The 20,163-nt window shown below is 62.5% G+C and overlaps 1 protein-coding gene across 1 annotated transcript; it reads right to left on the bottom strand.

The window, feature by feature from the left end:
• Positions 1-3,193: 3,193 nt before the first annotated feature.
• LOC309652205 (uncharacterized protein) lies at positions 3,194-18,553 on the bottom strand (the record flags this gene model as incomplete). Its single annotated transcript, XM_082445720.1, has 13 exons — positions 3,194-3,453; positions 5,117-5,257; positions 5,521-5,670; positions 6,139-6,296; positions 6,541-6,673; positions 7,069-7,184; positions 7,458-7,730; positions 8,109-8,534; positions 9,601-9,795; positions 15,854-16,049; positions 16,143-16,337; positions 16,516-16,636; positions 18,465-18,553. The coding sequence occupies 13 exons, from the start codon at positions 18,551-18,553 to the stop codon at positions 3,283-3,285; spliced, it is 2,364 nt and encodes a 787-aa protein (XP_082301846.1). The 3' UTR covers positions 3,194-3,282.
• Positions 18,554-20,163: the final 1,610 nt, after the last annotated feature.

The following is a 20,163-nucleotide window of genomic DNA, read 5'->3' as shown; positions in this document are numbered from 1 at the left end:
TGCCAGGGCTGTAATTTCAGGGCTCGAAGGGGGCTCCGTGGAGCCCCGGCCTGTGTCTAGCTATCTTTAGAGAGGCACGCTCTGGGTGTGGCCAGACGAGGGAAGCTGGACCAGGGGCCGTGCCACAGGGAGGCATCTGTGGGCCTCCTGCGAAGCCAGCAGGACACAGGGACCCCATGAAGCGCGGGGCCCCGTGGTCTTCCCCTGGGGGAGGCTGGTCCCCAGCAGCAGGGCCAGGAGGCTCCGGTGGGGGCTACGAGGGGGAGCAGGTGCAGGGCGGGGGGGCCAGGCAGTTTCTGGACTGGCCCCGCATGCCCGTCACGGTGGCACTGCTCACAGAGAGGGGGCCGGGGGGAGGTCCGGGCCCGGAGTGCATCCTTTGCCTTCCTCGCTCTCTTCCGCTCCTCCCTGGGCTTGTTTCTCCTGGAGGCCACAACGTGGGGTATGAGGCAGGAGGAAGGCCTGGAATGGGCTGTGCAGGGAGCCTCTCGAAGGCGTGGGCGGCGGGCCCTTGGGTAGGAGCGCTGGGGTCGAGGAGGAGGAGGAGGCGGGCTGGAGAAGAATTCGGTGGAGGTCAATGGACGGGACACTGGGATTGTGGCCGGGAGGGGCCCGAGGTCCCTGGGGGGAGTGGCCCGAGGTCCCTGTCCCCATTCTCTGCTCCTCGGTGACCCGCTCCTGGGTCCCACTGTCCCCGAGGACCTCCGTCTCGGTCCAGGGACTGATGAGTGCCTCGCTTTTTGCCTTTGCTTTTTGCCACCTGAACCTAGTCACCCCTACCCTGTTGTCACCACCATCACAACGATCACCACGAGGAACCCTTCGTCCTCCACCAGGACCAGTCTCGGCTGCACCGCACTTTCTCCCCTGGCTGGGGGTCTGTCCGGGGATGTCACTGGCTGCACTGCTGACCAGCCCCCACCCCGGGGCATGCCATGCTGCCACCGCCACCTCCCCGCTAGGACTGGAGGCCCTGGCCTCCAGCTGCTGGCACCCCCGGCCCTCTTGAGGAGTTGTCTGCCCACCTGCCAGCAGCTCCAAGGGCCCAGAGCTCCCCATCTGCAGTGGAATTAACCCAGAGGGCCTGCTCAGTAGGGAAGTGTGAGCAGCTGGGGGTGGGGTCGCCCAGCCTGAACTTCCTGTGCCTCCTGGCGGGGGCCTGACCTCTGAGTGCAGGGAGCGGGCTGGGGGCTGACTGCCCTGGAGCAGGGGGGCTGGGGCCAGGCAGCCAGACTGGGGAGGAGGGGTCGTGAGAGCTAGGAAAGCAGTGGGCCCTCCCCGTCAGGGCCAGCGCCTCAAGGGCTGCTGACCTCTGACCCAGTCCAAACAGGAAGTGCCATATCTGTGGGCCCAGGCCCCGGAGGAGAAGGAATGCAGCGATGAGTCCAAAGCAAACACTCCACCAGCTTCCCAGGCCTCTCCCCGCCCCCTTCCAGAGTCTGGCCTTTTCTCTGCTGAGAACTCAGGGAGGGGGGTGGGGGGGGACTGGCTACAGAATGGGACCGAAGCGAGACTCACGGTTCCCAGGCCCAGACCCCAGCCCGAGGCGCTGGCGGGGCAAGGTCTCGGCAGTGGGCACTTGGGGCCCTGCTTCCTTCACTGCGCCCGCATCCAGCGGCACTGAAGGCCGGGGCCCATCCCGCTCGGCCGCGTCCTCCGCGCCTGTCACTTGGCTGTCTTTCTCACCTCCATACCACCGTCCTTCTCCCTCCCCAGCACTGGGCTCGGTGACATCGTGAGCTGCCGAGGCTGACACACTGACCACACCCCGTTCCTGGGGGCCCCTCACACAGGCAGGGCAACTGTTCCAGGGGCCTCAGGGGGCTCCGCAGCTCCTGCGTCCCCACCCAGCACAGTTGATGGGTCCTGTCTTTAGGGCTCAGTGGACAGTCAGCAACTCCAGCCAGGGGGTGGTGACATGCTGTGTGCGTCCACTCCTGGGACAGGGACGCTTCCTGGACGAGAGGGTAGTGATGCTGGGACTTCAGGACCCTGGCCAGGGCGGGTGGGGGTGGGGAGGCTCTCGGAGAAACTTCTAGAACCAGGCCCTCTTAACCCCCTGCTGACAAAGCAGTGTCCAGGGTGTGGGCTCTGGGGCCTCCATGCACAATGGAGTGCCAGCGTGCACAGGCGGCTTAGATCCAGGAGGGAGGGAGGCTGGTGGAGGCAAGTGGGCTTGAATGAGATGCATTTATTACGTTCAAGTCCAAACCAGCGCCATGCCAGGCTGGGTCATTTACTAAGTGAAGGGGCCTCAGCAGTCAATGGGACATGGGCGCATCTGAAGCAGCAGGGTCTTCTAGATCTTTCTCCCAGTGGTGCAAAGATCAAGTGGAGCTGGGCCTGGGCTGCCCCGCCACCCACACAGTCCAAAAGAGCACAGGGCGGGGAAGACTGGTGGGGCTAGGCGGACTCCCCCTCCCCCTGCTGGAGCTGGAGGACCACGCTGTGGTAGGCCCGGATGCAGGAGAACGTGGTGGGTGGGATGCGGCGCTGGTCTATAAAGTTGTTCTCCAGGTGCGTGGAGATGAGGTTGGAGTCCTGGGCCACGCGTGTGTCGCAGATGGAATTCAGGGGCATGTGCCTGTGGAGTGGGGGTAGCAGGGCGGGGCGGAGGAGAAGAGACCCCAGAAAGGAGAGTCAGGCCTCAGGTGAGAGGAGAGAAAGAGGGGCCCAACAGCGAGGGGGGTGGTGAGACCAAGGCACAGACACCAGACCCAAGGTGGAGGGTCAGGCGGGTCGCTGCCACCACCTGCCACCTGCCCACTCGGGGCTCGGCCCTTGTTGCTCTGGGCCAGAGCCCTCCCAACCTCCCCCCGCCCACCCCCTGCCCAGGTTCTGCTGTCTGCAGCCGTCCAGCTTGGCTGCCCGGGCCTGCCAGCCACTGGGTACAGGCTCCAGTCACGGCGACCAAGATGGGGAGGTGGGGGCAGTGAAGGATGCCCCCCGCAGTCCCGCCCTCAGCCTCTGAGGCCCTTGGGTGGCGAGCCCACAGGCCAGAGCACCCGGCCAACCTACCAGGCTGGGCCTCCGGGCCTCAGCCGAGCTTCCTCCTGGGCTGGCGGTAGGGACGCGGGTTGGGTGGGCTGGGGGGACAGCAGGACGGGCACAGGCCAGCGGCCCTACATGATCTTGCTGTGGCTCAGGCGCAGCACTTGCAATGCCCTGAGGCCCAGGAGGCCCTGTGGGACAGCCTGCAGCTGGCTGTGGTCCAGGAGCAGCTCGGCCAGGGAGGCTCGCAGGCCCAGGAAGGACACGCCGTGGATGCCGTCCTCACGCAGGCTATCGTGGGACAGATGCAGGACCTCCAGGCCCGGCTTCATGTGCGCGAACACGTAGCCGGGGATACGCTCGATGCGGTTGTGGTGCAGCGTCAGGCGGCGGAGGCCCCGGGGCAAGAAGGAGGGCACGTGCACCAGCCGGTTGTACAACAAGTCCAAGGCCTCCAGCTTCCTGCGGGCCCGGGGGTTGGGGGGGGAGCTAGTGGCGCCCGGCAGAGACCACAGCAACAGCTGGAGCCCACAGTTGGGGTCCCTGGTCCACGCCCAAGAGGAGAGTGGGGATTTGCCCCCAGATGGCAGCTCCCAACAGCTGGCGAGCGCCAGGCCCCATCTGGCTCCTGTGCCCTCCTCTGTCCGCTGAGGCTGGGAAAAGGGAGTCTGAGGGGTCCTCCCTAGCTCACTGCAGGGCTGGCGAGGCTGGCTCTCGGTATGGAGATGGCAGATCCTGCTCCCCCTCCTAAACTTATACCTGACAGAGGAAGCCCAGGTGGAGGGGCCGGTGGTCTGGGGCAAGAGCTGTCGCCCCAGATGTCCCCACTCTGCGCTTCCTTGGCCTCACAGCCCTCTCCTCTTGTCCCTATGCTCTCTCATCCTCTTCCGGCCTCACCCAGGCCGAAGGCAAGCAGAAGACAGATGGGGAAGGACAGAAAAATAAGGCTCCAAGGGGTCAGGGCCGGGGAACCCTGAGGGATCAGGGAGGCAGGCAGTGAGCCCAGGTCACTCCATGGTGGGAAACCAGGAGCAGAGGGTGGTGATGCTTCTAGAACGGCTAGGAAAGTGGCTTCTCTCAGTGATATCCCCCAGCCCCTGTGGGTGGGGTCAGCCCTTCGGCCTTGGGATGGGAGCCGTCCTCAGTCCATGGGGGCGGGGGCTCCGGTGCCTCCCAAGCCTGCCGAGCCACCAGCCTGCTCCCCGTCTACCAGCTGGAGAAAAGCTGGGTGGCGCCAGCCCGGGCTTGACTGGCCGCCAGCCCCCTGCCCAGGCCCCGCGGCGGGAGTGGAACACGGCTGGGCGGCCCCTCCCTAGGCTGCTGTCTGCTTTCCTTTGCCCCCTTGGCAAGAGGGGGAGAGGAAAAAGGAATAATTAAACCCAAACGTCCTGGTAACTTTTTCCTGGAACACGAGGACGCAGGGCGGGAGGCTCCAGTCCCTGGAATGGCAGGTTGGACTGTCAACCCCTGCCTCCCCCCAGCCCCCAGTCCCCCACCCCTGCCCTGCCTCGGTGGTCTTCAGATCCCATGGATTGTACCTCCCCAGCCCTTCAGCTGCTCCCGGGGTCACATCCTGACTCCTTAAGCAGTGCCTGTAAGGGCCCCGTCTCCTCCTGGGCCCCTCCTGCCAGCGACCCGACTCAGTCGTCCAAATGAGATCATGGGGACTCATTCTGGACCCTTATTCCTGTAGTGGGGTGAATAGTGGTCCCCCAAAGATATGTCTACCCAGAACCTGTGAATGTGACCTTATTTGGCAAAAAGGTCTTTGTAGATGTAAGTGAAGGATCTTGAGATGAAATCATCCTGGTTTACGATGGGCAGTAAACGCAATGGTAGGTGTCCTTATAAGAGACGGAAGAAGAGAGACACAGACACAGAGGAGAAGACACGTGAAGACAAATGCAGAGACTGGAGGGATGTGGCCACAAGCCAAGCGGCACCTGGAGCCCCCAGAAGCTGGAAGAGGCAGGAAGGACCCTCCCCTAGAGCCTGCAGAGGGAGCACGGCCCTGCCACACCTTGATTTTGGACCTCTGACCTCCAGAGCTGTGAGAACATAAATCTCTGTTGTTTGAAGCCACCCGTTTTGTGGTACTTTGTTATGGCTGCCCTAGGAAACTCACATGCCTTCTTCCCGTGGCTGCCATCTCTTCCATGCCCCTTCCTGCCCATGTGGCTTCCCACCACCCAGGCTGCCCCTCGATCTGGGCCCACGGCACCTCCAGGCATGGGCAGGGGAGGGGGTTTCTGTGGCCTTGGGGATTCTGTCGGGTGGGAGGGACAGAGGGAAATCTTGGAGGAGCAGGTGTGGCTGAGGGCCCAGGCCACCCTGAGCCCTGGGCAGGGAGGCAGGTGACCCAGGTGACCCACCAGAGAGCAGGCCTGAGCGACAGCGCCCTCCCTCAGCCCTCTCCGCCTTCCCTCCTGACTGTCTGCTTCCTTGGCGAGCATCCTCTCTCTCTGGACTCCATGGCTCGGCCCATGGGGGCGGAGCTCGGGCGGTGCCAGGGTGGATGGCAGCACTCACGGGAGATCGATCCAAGCGCGGGGCGCCAGCCGGTCCTCCTGGAGCCTCCTGGAGCCGGCTGTTGCTGAGAACCAGCACGCCGAGGCTGCGGCTGCGGTTCAGCGTGTCCTCTGTCACCTCCTCGATGACGTTGGTGCCCAAGTGCAGCTCCTAGGGCCAGGGCTCGGGGTGAGCGGCCCACCCACCACTCGCTGGCAGCCTGGCCGGGTCCCCTGCCCCCTTCCACTGGGTCCCTCCGTCTCTGCCCCTCTCAGGGCCATGGCCAGCTGTGCAAAGGATCCCAGCGACACCCGCAAGCCCTGTCATGACTCTTCAGAGCCCCACAGGACACAGGCTCAGACAGTACCGCCAAGCACGGGGGATCATACGGCCCAGAGAGGCCATGAGCCGTGTGCAGGGACACCCAGCGGGTCCAGGACAGTCCTCGAGGCTCAATTTTGGGCTCCAGAAAGGTTAGGTCAGGCGGAGGAAAGGCCCTTTGGCGCTGAGGCCTTGTGGGTTTATGGTCAAAATTCCCCCCCATGGGCAGCTCTACCCGCCGGCCCGGCTGGTGTGCGCAGACGCTCCAGTCTTTTGGCCACAGCTTTGCCTCTTGTGGCCTCGGGGCTCCCAGCTCACCTGCAGGGAGGCTGGCAGGCCGGGCGGGATGGTCCGCAGCCGGTTCCGGTCCAGCCTCAGGTAGAGCAGACTGCGTAGGGGTTGGAAGGCCAGGGGGGAGATGTTTCCATCGTGCAGCCGGTTCCCTTCCACCTCCAGCGTCAGCAGCTGGCTGAGCCCTGCGGACGGCGGGTGGAGGGGCAGGTGAGCTGACCGCCGAGCTCGGAAGGCCTGTTGGGAGCTGCCCACCGTAGCTCCAGAGACCCCCCCGGCCCTCGGAGCCGGGGCCGCCTTCCTGGGCTGGTGCTCCCACCTCTGCCCTCCAGCCAGGCTGCCTTGGGCAGCCCCTGCCCTCGGCCTCCCTGGCTGCTCAGGCCCAGCCCCTTTGGCCCCCGTCCCCTGGGGCCTGCCCGCACCCCCGACCCCGGAAGCTGCTGCGCTGCAGGCCCTGCAGAAGGTTGTCGTTGAGTTTGAGTTCCTGCAGGGAGGCGGGCAAGGCCGGCACCGTGGACAGCAAGTTCCCATCCAGGTTCAGACGCTTCAGCCACGTCAGACTCTAGGGGGTTGGAGGAGAAGAGAGCGCTGGAGACTGGGGTGCTGCTGGCTGGCGCTAGGCTTTCCAGGCATGGCTTTGGGCTCATCCTGCCCAGGGACCCCCCTATTTGGTTGCACTGTGGCTTCCTGGTTCCCTCTTGGACCAGGCCTGTCTGGGGATTTCGGGGACTCCGCTAAGTTTCTCCCAGGAGCGCCGCTTCCTTGTGGGGCGCAGGGATCTGTGTGGCTCTCCATGCTCGCAGCTATGGACCGTGTTACCCCAGATCACCACAGCCCGCGGCGCTGGGTTTCTGCACAGCTCCGACTCCAGGTAGGGCAGGGAGGGGAGCAGAGGATGCCCGGGGCCCTCTTCCCCTGCCAAGCCCCGCGAGAGCAGGATGAGGGGCTGCGGCGCACCTTGAAGGCATGGGGGTGCAGGCCAAGGGCATCCAGCTTGTTCTTGCTCAAGTCCAGCCACTCCAGGTTGGGCAGTCCCAGGAACGCGTGGGCCGGGATCTTGGCAACTTCATTCTCTGTGCACACACGGGGCAGCCATTTTCCTGGCCCCTCTGTCGCCCTCCCCTTTGCCACTCTGTACCTCCCCGACAAGGGCCGGAGGCAGCAGTGACACACTCCTTGAAGGAGCTGGCTCTTCTGACTGTCCCAGGTCAGAGCCTCTCAGGTCAGAGGGGAGGTGGGCCGTCCCCAGGCGCGGTGGCGTGGCAGCCACAGTGGCCAAGGGCCCAAGGTGTACGGCCTTCTCACCCCTGCCGCGGGAGTGGGAGCAGGGAAGAGGGGACACCCACCTGCCAGGTAGAGCGTGGTCAGGCCGGGGTCGGACAGGGCAGGGACGTGTTTCATCTTGACGCTGCCACAGGCGATGGCTGCCTGGGCCAGGAGGCAGGAGGCCGGGAGGGAGGGCATGGCCTGCTCCATAGCGCCCGGGTCTGCAAGCCCATGCCTGCTTCCAGGCCTTTCCCGCCCACGACCTGTGGTCTCCGAGGTGCTGCTGCCACCTTGGCCTCGGTTGTGATCTTTCTTTTGACACCAGCCTCCAGGGCTGGGTTGCTGGGAGGCCCCTGGAGGATGAGAGATGAGGCCCCAGCCTGGTCACATAGAAACAGGGGCCCGCCTAGGGGCAGGGGCTTGCCCGGGGCTCCCTGGGCCTGCCGGTGACTTGGCCAGCTGAGCTGGAACAACAGGCCACTGGGCCTCCTTCCCTTGGCACCAAGGGCAAAAGGCCCAAATCGGGGCCCTGAGGCTGGGGAAGGGGACCTGCCCTGGGAGGGTTCCCCACTTGCCCACACACGGGGCCGTTCAGCTTGGGCACATTGAGAGCGGGGTGGGGTCTCAGTGGCTGGGGACGTTAGTATGATTGGTGGAGGCTGGAGCTTGCCTCGGCCACTTCACCCCCTGCAGGGCCCATCTGGGGGCTGCCTGTCCCAGCTGGTCCTCACCTTTGGGGGGCCTCCTAGGCTTTGGGCCCCTTTTCCTGGCTTCCTGGCCCCCTGCCTGCCTTCCCTGGCCCTCCTTGGCAGCCACTGCCCCCTCTTGGGCTCGGGGAGTCCTGGTTGCCTGCAAGGGCCTGAGCTCGGCAGCCCGGGGCCTCGCCGCCCCGGGCCCCACTGCGGCTGTGGCCTGGAGATGGGACTGCACAGCGCCGGCCCCGTTGTTGTGACCCTGCTCCTGCCCCCAGGCTGCTGGCGGTGTCACCTTCCTCTGGGCCAGCCCGGGTCTGGCGGGGGCCTTCCAGCACGGGGCTGGGGGCTGGTTGGGCGCTCTATGGGCTCCCTCCTCGGAGGTGGGCCGCAGCCATGGCCTGTCCAGCTGCCCGTCACTAGGCCTGTCCGGGCCGCCGTTCCCGGGGGTGGGTCGCACTCGACCTGCAGAAGAAGCCGGTGTGGGCTGGGGTGCCTGGACCGCTGCGTGGGGGAGAGGCAGCACCTCCTTCCCGAGTGGGGGATCAGCCGCCGGCCAGCCCGCCTCCCTCCTTCTGTCCGCCCGGGCCTCACTTCTGCCTTTTTCTTCTCTCCTCAGGAGCTCTCAGCCTTCTGTCACCGACCCCCAAGGCCACCAAGTGTCAGAGATTCCCTGATCTCCTCCCCGATTTGTCATGGTCCCAGAGTGGGGGACCCCGAGCGGGAGAGAGGGGGGGCAGAGAGAGCTCAGTGTCGAGGGCAGGATGAGTCGCCCTGCCCTGCCTGCCTCTCAGAACTCCTGGGGACCCTTCAGGCCTGACAGGACAAGGCAGCGGCAGGTCCTTGGCTCACGAGGGTGGGCCCAGGGGGGCTTCAGTAGCCCTAGGCGGAGGGGCTGGGCCTGTTCCCGTGCCCCCCAGTTCCCTGTGGGTTCTTCCTGGGCAGGGAGGGGTGGGGCAGCCTCGGGAGATGAAGGGGTCGCTGCCACCTGGCGCAGTGTGCGGGTGGAGGTGGCGGCCCCAGTGGCGCTGCGAGAGCAGGTTGTTAGGGGCCAGGCGAGCCCCGGGGCCGCTCTGAGGGGCTTTCAGCCGCTGCAGAGCAGGGGCGGCGGCTCCCCTCCACCGCATGGAGCCCCTCCTTAAGCAGCACTGACCATGGGCCTGCCGTCTGCAGGGGGTGGGGGATTGGGTCCCCCACGGCCCCTCCCATCCCACCCCCGGGCCTGGGCGGGGCCCTCACTTCCGCGCCAGCTGCAGCGGCCCCTCCTAGGGGGCTGTCTCCCTTGCCCCGCCCCCACCCTGGGCCACCAGCGCGAGGGCCTCCCAGAGTCTGCAGTCCCCCCTCGCCCCCCAGGGAGGGTCCCTTGAGGCTCACGGGTCCCTCCTGGCCCTGAACCGAACACCCACGGGGGGCACCGCGTGGGCAGCCTCAGGGTGACCCGCTCGCTCTCCCTCTGCCCCCGCCCCGCGGGGTCCCGGTAGGGGGGCAGGGTCCCGTCCTGCCAGCCTCCCTGCTGGTGCCCCCTACTCACCGTCGGGGGGCCCAGACGGGCTGGGCGGCAGCGGCCGCAGGGTGGGCAGCCCTGTGGAGGTTGGCTGCACCGCGGGCTGTCTCAGGCCAGGGCCCCTCCAGGGCAGCAGCCCACCCAGAGAGCCAGGACGGGGAACAGCGCGCTCTGCATGGCCACCGTGCGCAGGCCGCCCGGGCCGGCGGAGGGGATGAAGGGCTGGGAGGGGTGGCAGCGGTGGCCGTGGCAGGATGAGACATCAGGGGGGCGGCAAGCGACAGTCCGGATTCCTGAGCTACAGTGCTGGGAGCCTCCCCGACCCAGCCCGGCCCTTCCCCAGGAAGGCTCCCCCCAGCAAACGCCTCCCCGGGCCTGGGCCCCGACTCCCCCCAGGGTCCCCTGCTCCCACCTGAGGAGAAAGAGAGATTGATTTTCCTTTTCTGAGAAGCCTGTGTTCCTTCTCCACTGGCGCCGGCCCAGTGGCCCCCGTGAATGGGGCTTCTGTCTCCGCACACAGGGGACCTGTGAGGCCCACCGCAGAGCAGGCTGCCCACCCCAGGCTGCCAGGTCCTCCCTCAGCGGCTGGGGAAGGAGAGGGGCCGGGCCCCGAGAGCAAGCCGCAGGCCCCAGGACCTCCAGGGTCCTCGGGAGAGGGGGCAGGTGCCAGGGCCACCTGGGCAACGGCGACTCCGGCCCCTCTGCAGCCGGCCAAGCCTGTGAGCTTCCACCACAGGCGCCGATGCCGAGGCCTTCCAATTCCAGGGGACACAGAACACGGGGGCAGAGCTAGGGTCGCAAGCGTAGACCCCAGCCTCTGGGGCCCTGGTGCCCCCCGGGCACAGGCCTCGGGCCTCAGATGGGGTTGAGCTGCTGTTCCTTCCACTGGCTCCCTGCCCACCTCTGGGCCGCTTCCCTTCCTCCAGGCCTCCACTTCCCCCTCTGTAAGGCAGTGAGCAGCTATACCTCCTGAATGCCACCCCCATGCTCCCTCCCCCACATCGGCGTGTGTGTGGACCAGGGGCGGCCGGGTTCCGCGGGCACACTTGGCTTGGGGTGGCCTGGCAGTGGCCTGGGTGAGGCCATCTCACCGGTTCCCCCAGACTTCTTGGCTGAGAGTTCCAGGCCTCAGTGTGACCGCCGCCTGAGACGCCCCTATGCCTCATGGGTGCCCTCTCAGGCAGAGGGGTACCTGTGGGTGGGGATGGGGCCTGAGAACAGGGGCTGTGGGCTGGAGCAAGAAGCAAAGAAGGGGTGTCTGACCACAGGCCCCCTGCTGCCCTCAGAGGGCCCCAGCCCCAGGCCCAGCTGTTGGAGCCGAGGGCGGGCGGGGGCTGGCAAAGAGGCCGGGTCTCACCACACGGCTCTTTGGGGCCAGCCTTGAGGAAGCTTTTCCTACAGCTCTGTCCAGCATTGACTTATGTTTGGAAGCGATCTTAAAAAATGAGTTAATTGTGGGCAAGGCTTGGGTGGAGGGGAGAGGGGGAGGGGAGTGAGGAGCAGGGCCAGGAAAGCTCGTGGACAGAGAGTGTCCCATAGCCATCTGGGGTTCAAGGTATCCGTCCGGGGCCACAGAGGAACGTGTGAGACCCAGGACGGGGCTGGAGGCAGGGCACGGAGTCCCCTGCAAGTGGGTCTTCGTTGGGGTCCTCAGCGTTTGCCCACGTGGGCCTGGGGATCAGCCTGAGTCCCCAGTGCCAGATGTATTGCGGCCGGGGTGTGGCAGGGACACACAGGGTCTGCCGGCACCCCCCTCCCCGGTCCTGTCCAGGTCTCTGGTTTCAGGCCTGAACTTGGGACCACGCCGCACACAGCCCAGAGACAGAGACCGGCTGGGGTTTGAGAGCAAGCACCCTGGGAGCCAAGGATGAAGCCACCGTCTGCCTGTGTGCCCGTGGGTGACACAGGGTGTCCTGGACTGATGTTTTGCTAAAGCTGGGGGAGGGGGAGCACTTAGGCGTGCGAGTCTGGGGTTTGCCCAGGGGTCCTGGACGACCGAGCACGATCCCCCTCCCCCCTCGTACAAAAGGAACCGAGGGAGTAGGGCTCGCCCAACTCTGATGCCAGAGGCCAGGCCTCCTGCCTCCTGCCTCCTGGTCGGGCATTGCTTGAGGAGGTGGTAGGACCCAGCCTGATGTGGGACCCTGTAGATGGACTGCGGTGGGAGCCCTGGCTCTGACCCTCCCCCTGCCTAGGGATGGATTCTGGAATCCTGGCCCCCAACCCATTTCCCCTGTTCGCGCCGCTCCCCAGGCGCTGACTAAACATCCTGCCATCTGGTTCCCATTAGCAGGGCTGGAGGTGGGGGAGGCCTGCTCCCAGGTTTCTCTGGCACAGTGGCCTGGAGGAGGGAGGGACCCCCGCTCCTACCCACCTAGGCAGGAAGGGGCGAGGCCTGGAGTGCTCTCAGTTCCCCAGGTCCTGTGGAGTCCTGTCCTCGCTGCCCTTCCCCCACCGGGGGCCCAGCGGCCACCTGGCCACCTACTCTGTCCAGTGTCAGGGCGCCTGACCATCGTGGGGACCTTGAAAGAACCCGCACAGAGCAAAGCCAGCTTGCAGGGGCCCAGCAGGACCAGAGGTGCCCTCCTGCCCTGCCCCTCCTGCACACAGAGCTTGGTCGTGGACTTGGGCTGAGACAGGCAGGGCCCCTGGCCAACACTAACCCTGAGCTTGGTGTCTGGAGCGCAGGGCGGGAGGGTTGTCAGGATTTTCCAGGAACCAGAGATGTAGCCTGGGGGTTGCTGGAAGGGTTTTGGGCTCACAACTCTGCCCTGGACGGCCTGGCCATGTGACGTCAGGAGGAAGCCTCCCTGCTCAGGGCCTCAGTTTCCCCATCTCAATGTGGTGGCTATGGGCTCCTTAGAAAGTTCTAGAATCTGAGAACTGGAAGGGGCCTAGAGAAGCTGCATAAGATGATCACGGTTGCTTCTGGCTGCACAATCACAGGGCTCTGAGGGCTAGGAAGGGACTCCTGCCCCTTCTCCTCCTGTCCTTCCCTTGCACGTGGCCCACTGTCCACACACACTTGCCCCCCAAGAACACACATACCCTCACAAGTCAGGACACATACCCTCACAATCGGCAGCCCGGAGGATGCCAAAGCAATGCCCTTCGTCCCTTAAGCCTCCTTAGAACTGCACAGCGGAAAGCTCCCCTCCTGTCAGGGGAGGATTGGAGAATGGATTCTTTGCTCACAGAACATTCCTGAGCCCCTGTGGTGGGCCAGGCACCGTTCCCCGGCACAGCGTGCAGTACAATGGTGAACTACACGGCCAGCTCCCCTGTGCTCACAGAGCTGGCCGTCTAGTGGGGTGCACGAGGACCCCATCAGAAGGAAACGGGCTGCTCAGGGTGACTGCAGGAAGAAACACTTTCGACAGGGGATCAGATAAGGACTGTGAGAAAGTGACATTTGGGTGGAGACGTGACTGAAAAGGAGATAGCCGTGCAAAAAGGGCTCCAGTAAAGAGCCCTCTGAAAAGGAGGGGCAGCAGTGCAAAGGCCCTGAGGCAGGAAAGGCTTTGGCCCAATTTGAGAACCAGCAAAGAGACCAGTGTAGCGGAGAGGGCTAAGTGAGGGGTGAGGGTGGGGAAGGGCAGGAGGGCCAGCTTGATAGGGCATCAGAGGGTGGCGGGTGGACTTTGCCTTTGACCTTGAAGGAAGCAGGGAGCCACTGTGGACTTCTGAGCAGAGGAGTCACACATGATCTCTTTAAAAAAAATTCGTATTGAAGTCTAGTTGATTTACGATGTTGTGTAAATTTCTGCTGTCCCGCAAAGTGACTCAGATATATATATATGTATATTCTTTCTTTCTTCATATTCTTTTCCATTACGGTTTATCACAGGGTATTGAATATAGTTCCCTGTGCTATACAGTAGGACCATGTCATTTATCCATCCTATATATAATAGTTTTCAGCTACTAATCCCAAACTCCCAATCCTTCCCTCCCTCTCCTCCCCCACAGTGGCAACCACAAGTCTGTTCTCTATGTCTGTGAGTCTGTTTCTGTTTCATAGATATGTTCATTTGTGTCGTATTTTAGATTCCACATATAAGTGATATCATATGGTATTTGTCTTTCTCTTTCTGACTTACTTTGCTTAGTATGACAATCTCTAGGTCCATCCACGTTGCTGCAAATCCATGTTGCTGCAAAGAATTTCATTCCTTTTTATGGCTGAGTAGTATTCCATTGTATATATGTACCACATCTTCTTTATCCATTCCTCTGTCGATGGACATTTAGGTTGTTTGCATGTCTTGGCTATTGTGAATAGTGCTCCTATGAACATGGGGGGTGCATGTATATTTTCTAATTAGAGTTTTTGTCTTTTCCAATATATGGCCAGGAGTGGGATTGCTGGATCATATGGTAGTTCTGTTTTTAGTTTTTTAAGGAACCTCCATACTGTTCTCCATAGTGGCTGCACCAATTTACATTCCCACCAACAGTATAGGAGGATTCCCTTTTCTCCACACCCTCTCCAGCATTTACTGTTTGTAGACTTTTTGATGATGGCCATTCTGACTGGTGTGAGGTGGTACCTCATGGTAGTTTTGATTTACTTTTCTCTAATAATTAGTGATGATGAGAATCTTTTCATGTGCCTATTGCACATTTGTATGTCTTCTTTGGAGAATTGTCTATTTCGGTCTTCTGTACATTTTTCGATTGGGTTGTTGGTTTTTTGGTTATTGAATTATATGAACTGCTTGTGTATTTTGGATATTAAGCCCTTGTCGGGTGCATCATTTGCAAATATTTTCTCCCAGTCCATAGGTTGTGATCTGACTTATATTGTAAAAGGGTCCCTCGGGCTACAGGGTGGAGCACAGACTTGTTGGGGGCACAAGGGCAGAAGGAGGGAGCCAGTGTGGAGGCAGCTGCACCCTCCATGGGAGAGGTCATCGTGTCTGGCCCAGGGTGGAGCGGGCTGGTGGGAGAAGTGGGTGGAGCCAGAACGCTGTGGGTGGAGTGAGCCTGGGGCAGAAGCTGGGGAGGCCAGCTCCTGACCTCTCAGGTGCGAGGTTGGTGATTAGACAGCCAAGCGGTAACATCTATAAGGCAGTTCTGCGTATGAATCTGGAGCTCAGGGCCAAGGTCTGTGCTGCCAGTCCTGCCCTCCTGCTGTCAGTCATTTGACAAGTCCACTGAGCCCCTCCTATGTACCAGGCCTTCTGCCAGGGCCCAGGGCAGAACAGTGGCTCTGCAGCCAAAGACACACCCTTGGGGTGACCCCCAGAGCAAGGGAACAGGCCTGCTCTTGTGCCTTCCACAATGTGTCCCAGTAACATCAAAGCCTGTGTATGTGTGCGTGTGTGTGTACGGATGTGCACATGGATGCCAGGTCTACCCATGATGGGGGGTATGTGGGAGGCTCCCTCCAGCACGTGTTTGGGCATCTATTGTATATAAATAAAGGTACAGTGTCCTTTCCCCTCTTCAAACTTGGAGAAGAAGAAAGCCAAACTTTCCATGCCCTCTTCCTGTTGCCAGCAGTTTCTCCTTAGAGAAAACCCATCTTGTTTTAATGCCATTAAAACCTCAGAGGATCTGGTCCCAATTAAACAACTTTTCTTGCAGATGCTTTTGTGAAAACTAAATACATCAGGCGATCCGGACTCATGTGTCATGCTTCCTTGCTTGAGACCTGGCGCTCCTGAGCGAGCAAGCCATGGGGGGGGGGGGCGGGGGGAGACACTAAGGCAGAGACAGAGAAAGAAGGAGGAAAAGGGAACACAGAACCACAGTGATGGCTGGGGATGCAGTGGTGGGTAGTAAGAAGCCCTGGCGGTCAGAGGAGAGAAGCCGGGGCCTTCAGCTGCTGGGCTGTGGGCATCCCTGGGGAGGGTGCCAGTGCAAGGTGGGCCGGAGGAGGTGGAAAGCAGCAAGAGTGGTTTGGGGGCAAAAAGGTCCCAGGTGGCCGATGTGGCTGGGTCGAGGGAGCAGGGCCATGGCCGGGATAGGGGCACGTGAAGGCCACTTTCCCATCCTCCTTCCCGTCTGAAATTCCAGATGGCTCTTGCCAATAACGTGGGCCCTGCTTGACTCCCTGTAGAAGTTGCCTCTGCCCCTCCAGGTGGGCATGGAGGGACCTCAGACACGGGACAGTCTGGGCAGACACTGGGGCTCGCGTGAGGGCTGGGGGCGAGGGAGAGGGAAGGCGAGGTCCACCGCCCGCCGCCGGCCCTCCCGAGTGGGCACGTTCACGTTCCAGTCCTGGCGCCCGCGTCTCCAGCTCCAGACGCATGTGACTCAGCCCCGCCGGCCTTGCCAAGCCGTCTAGACCCGAGCGTCTCCCCGAGGAAGGGGCCGTCCCGCCCGCCATTTCCTCCGCCGCCGCCCGGGGGCCGCCGAGCCCCCAGCGCATGTGCAGCCGCGCGTCCCCGCTTCGCCCGCGCCGCGTGCACGCGCCCTGGCTTGTTCACCCTTCGCTGCGCTGGGCGCGTGCGCCTGGATCGCCGGGGACCCTGAGCGCGAGGGCGCGAGCGGGGAGCCCCCAAACCCCCAGCGGCCCAGCCCGCCCCCCCCCCTCGGAACCAACCCCCTCCCCGGTGGCTCACCCCGCGCTCCACCCGGGCCGGGAGCGCCCTGGTGGGGACAGCCCCGCCCACGCAGCCTGGCTGCGCCCGCACCCGCACCAGCGCCTCGGGTCCGGCCTCCAAGCGGTCCCGCAGACCCTCGCAGGCCCTCGGAGTGGGCTGGGATCCGATCCGGGTCCTGGGCATACGAAACGTGCTCTTGCAGGAGCTTGTGGCCTGGGAGCGGGTGGGGTCCTCTGGGCTCCGGAGGGCCCCTCAGCAGCAGGACATGGGGGCGGGGCCCTAAAGCAGGAGGTCCAGGGTCTGACCTGCTGTGAGGGCGGCCTTGCCTAGGTGTCCCACGGGCAGGGAGCCACCTGCCCCTCTCAAGGGCTGGCTCTTCAGTTGCCCCTACCTTGGGCTGCTGTGGTCCCTGCCCCAGCATAGGGGTCAGAAGCGACAGGAAGAGGAGGCCAAGGTCCCAGGGCGGCTTCTCCATCCTCTTGTGCTGGTAGTCTCTCAGTGTGGACACAGGCCTAGAATGAGAGCATTCCAGAACTGGCCGTCACCGGGCAGCTCCTAGGTTGACATTCTTATCCGTCCAGTGCTAGGACCAGAGACCGCTAGACTCCCCCCAAGCCTACCCTCGTGGCAGGCCCACGTCTGGCAGGCCCGTAGTGGCAGCTCTGGGGCCCTCCAGACTTAGGGCACCCCAGTAGCTTGTGCTTGTCCAGGACAGTCCCCAGGGCCTCTGGGAGGCTGAATGACAGCCACCCGAAGGAAAGTTGGTGTCATTCTTGTTCCCGGAAGAATTTGGGTCTCATTGCTCAGGTCAAAGTTTGGGGCCCCTGCAGCCTTGAGGCTCTTCCCAATCTCATTTGCAAGCGCCCCCCCACTTTCCTGTCCTCTACCCCTCCTCCCATCTGCACGAAGACGGTTTGTTTTTGAGTGGGCTTCCGGCTGGCACAGAGGGTGTGGGCTGCCTGCAAGCCCCGGGCACCTGGGTGGATGGTGACCAACAGCCCAGCCTGGCGGCTCAGTCTCAAGCAGATGAGAGAGGTCCGGGAAGGGGGAGCGGGGGAGAGGGAGGTGAGAGACAGCCCTCTCACTTTGCCTCTCCTGGAGAACCTTGAACTCAGACCATCCCATCCTCAGCCTGGCCTCATTACCCTGTATCATTTCTCCCCCAGATCCAATTCCAGGCCCTGCCACTTATTTCTCCCATAGGGCTTCTCATCCCATAGCTAACGGAATTCCTCCCCTGAAGTCTGTCTCTCTGCCTCTCTCTCTCACACACGCTCTCCACCTGCCTTTTCTTCAGGAGCCTGCATTTGGTGCTTGCCAGAGGATGTGGTGAGGAGTCCTTCAATCTCCTTTTCTTACTGGGGAATCTCAGGGGTGGGGAAAGTGGGGGCTGGAGGGACCCCCCCATCCCTCAAAAGCTCCCCTCTTTTGGAACAAGGCCTTCAACCCCTGTCAGATGCAGCAGAAGCCAATCTACCTTCTCTTCCTTGCTGGAGAGGTAAAACTTGAACTTCAGCTTTCTTTGACTGGCTGTTGGGGGGTCAGATTCCCCCAGCACCCTGGGGTCTGCTGCTAAAGGCAGCTGGAACGTCGGGGCTGAGATGCTCTAGGGGCCCTTCCTCTTGCCCGATGACCTGCGCACCTCTGCCCAACAGCACGCTGCTCCAGGGCAGGGAGGCCATGGGGTGAAGCCACCTGGTTGGCTATACATTTCTGTGCCCGAGGCACAAGGCGAGGTGCGTCACGTGGCTGGCTGCCTCAGCCACCACTGCTTGCTGCCAGCCCATCCCTGACACAGTGAGGCCAGTACCTGTCAACTGGTCTCATTTTCCAACCTGTTTTCCAAGCACTGACACATGGCCAAGTTTCCCCCATGATCAGGAGGTTGGCTCAGTGCTTGGGTCTGCTCAGGGCCCCACAGCCTCTGCTGACATCTGCCCCCCAGCTGCATCCCCTCCCAGGCGGAACTGTCCTTCGGCCCCATTTTCAGCCCCTGACCGGCCCAGGCCTCCCTCACAGAAGCCAGGGGCTCTGGGCAGGGATGCGCCCTACAGAGCTGTCCACCCCCTGCTCGCCGTAGCAAGCCGCCCGACATCCCTCCCTGCCTCCTTGAGCTTGCATACATCCCAAGACAGAGAGCTCCTCCTCCCTTTCCAGGCAGCCAGCTAGTGTTTAGACAGTACCCTCTGAGAGAAGCACTTCTTTGTATTGAGCTTGAGTCCACACTTCCAGAAGCTTCTACCGCTCGGCAGCCCTTTCTCCCCCCTCCCAGAGAGGCCCAGTAGTCTCTGTTCCCATCCCAGCCTCCAGTCTTTCCGGTGGAGGAGGCCTGGGAGGCACCACGATTCGGGGGTGGGGAGGCTGCGGCCTGCTGCTGCGTCTTCAGCTGCCATTTCCATGAGCTTAGGGCTGGCCAGCGGGTTCTCCATGCACGGGATGAATCCCGTGACCCTTTAAGATGGTCTTCTCCCGTCAAGGCCCTGACAATCCCTCCACGTCCCACCCTGTGCCATAGACAGAGCTGCTGAGTCGGGGAAGGGCTGTTTAGACTACTGGCTCCGTGGAGCTGGGTGGAGAAGGGGAATTTTCTTCCAGAATACACAGGGGCTGTTTTTTCCCCGATCCTCAGGAGCAGAGGATATGGGGAGGGTGGGGAAGGCCACCGCACTGCCATGGTTTCTCCCGCCAAATTCCCTAGTCCTAGGAAAGATCCACAGGAAAACCCACAAGAATTTGAACGTCTGAGCTGGGGCTGTGATGGAAATGAAATTTTTAAAAAAGAAAGAAAAACAAAAACAGAAAAAGGGGAAAAAAAAGATTTAAAAAAACAACCCAAAGACCCCTACAGCCTTCAGCTGCCAGAAGGGCCCAAGTCAGCAGCCACGTCGGAGCAGGAAGGGATCTTTAGGCGCTTTGCAAGTCTCTGGGTCCCTGGGTCCCTGGGCCGGGGCGTCCCTGCAGCTCAAGTTCAGAGGCTTTGTGTCCTCAGAATAGCTTGCAATTCCAAACCATTCAGTAGGGAATCAGGCCCTGCCCCGCAAGGCCAGGCTGGGGTCCCTTCCTGTTAGCCCAGACGCCTGCCCATCCCCTCCTCCCAGAACAGGGCTAAGTCCTCTCCTGTCACTCAGAGGACTGCAGTTGCCTCCTGCCAGGTCCCTAGGTCTCCTCACCTCTAGACCTGCCCCTGATCCCACCCTCCAGGAGATGGCAGGGTGGGGCACAGAGCAGGGACAGACTCTGGAGAGGATCAAGGAGGGCTGGCCGCAGCTGCCTGCTGCTGGTTCCCCACTCCTTGGGTACCGGCCACCCTCCAGCTCCTTCCTACGTCATCTGATCGGCAGGTCCGGGGGATGGGGGCATTCACTGAGCTGGGGGTTTTGGAGGTGTGGGGGAGGACAGGCTGACAAATGTCATTTCAGACTCATTGAGTTTGAGGGGCATGAGAAGTGCAAAGACATTTGTAAGTGGACAGGGCAGGAAGGAGGCACAGAACCTTCCAGAAGGTCAAAGACAGACTGGAGGAAGGGTAGGTGGAAGGAGCAGGGCCCAGCATAATAATAGTGAACATGTACATAGTGTTTTTTACATGCCAGGTATTGTTCTAGGTATTTTATAGGAATTATTACCTCATTCCATCCTCATAGCAACCCAAGGAGGTAAGTGGTTTCATTATCCACATTAGGTGAGGGTAAGGAGGCACAGAGAGGTTAGGTAACCCGCCCAAAGTCACACAGCTGGGGCCGGATTCGAACCCATGAAACCTCCCTCTAACTACAGTTGTGAGTGTGGGAAACCGGAGACAGAGCCCCGCGCTGGGAGATGGGACGCTCAAGTCCCAGTTCTGTCCGGTCACCCAGGCCCCCCTTCGTCCTCCCGCGGAGAAACCGACTAGGGTAGGAGCGCCCTCTCCTGGAAGGCGCTCTCCCGGCCGCATCCTCCGCCCCGGGCGCGGGCGGGAGGATCGCGGGCGAGCGGGCTACTGAGCGCCAGCCCCGGCTCCGCCCCCTTCCTTGAGGTCAGCCTCCTGGGCGGAGCCGCG

The sequence above is a fragment of the Balaenoptera physalus genome (assembly GCF_965194825.1).
Source record: "Balaenoptera physalus genome assembly, chromosome: X".
Taxonomy (NCBI): domain Eukaryota; kingdom Metazoa; phylum Chordata; class Mammalia; order Artiodactyla; family Balaenopteridae; genus Balaenoptera; species Balaenoptera physalus.
Note: the sequence above shows the minus strand (reverse complement) of the source record. Positions and strands in the feature narration are given on the sequence as shown.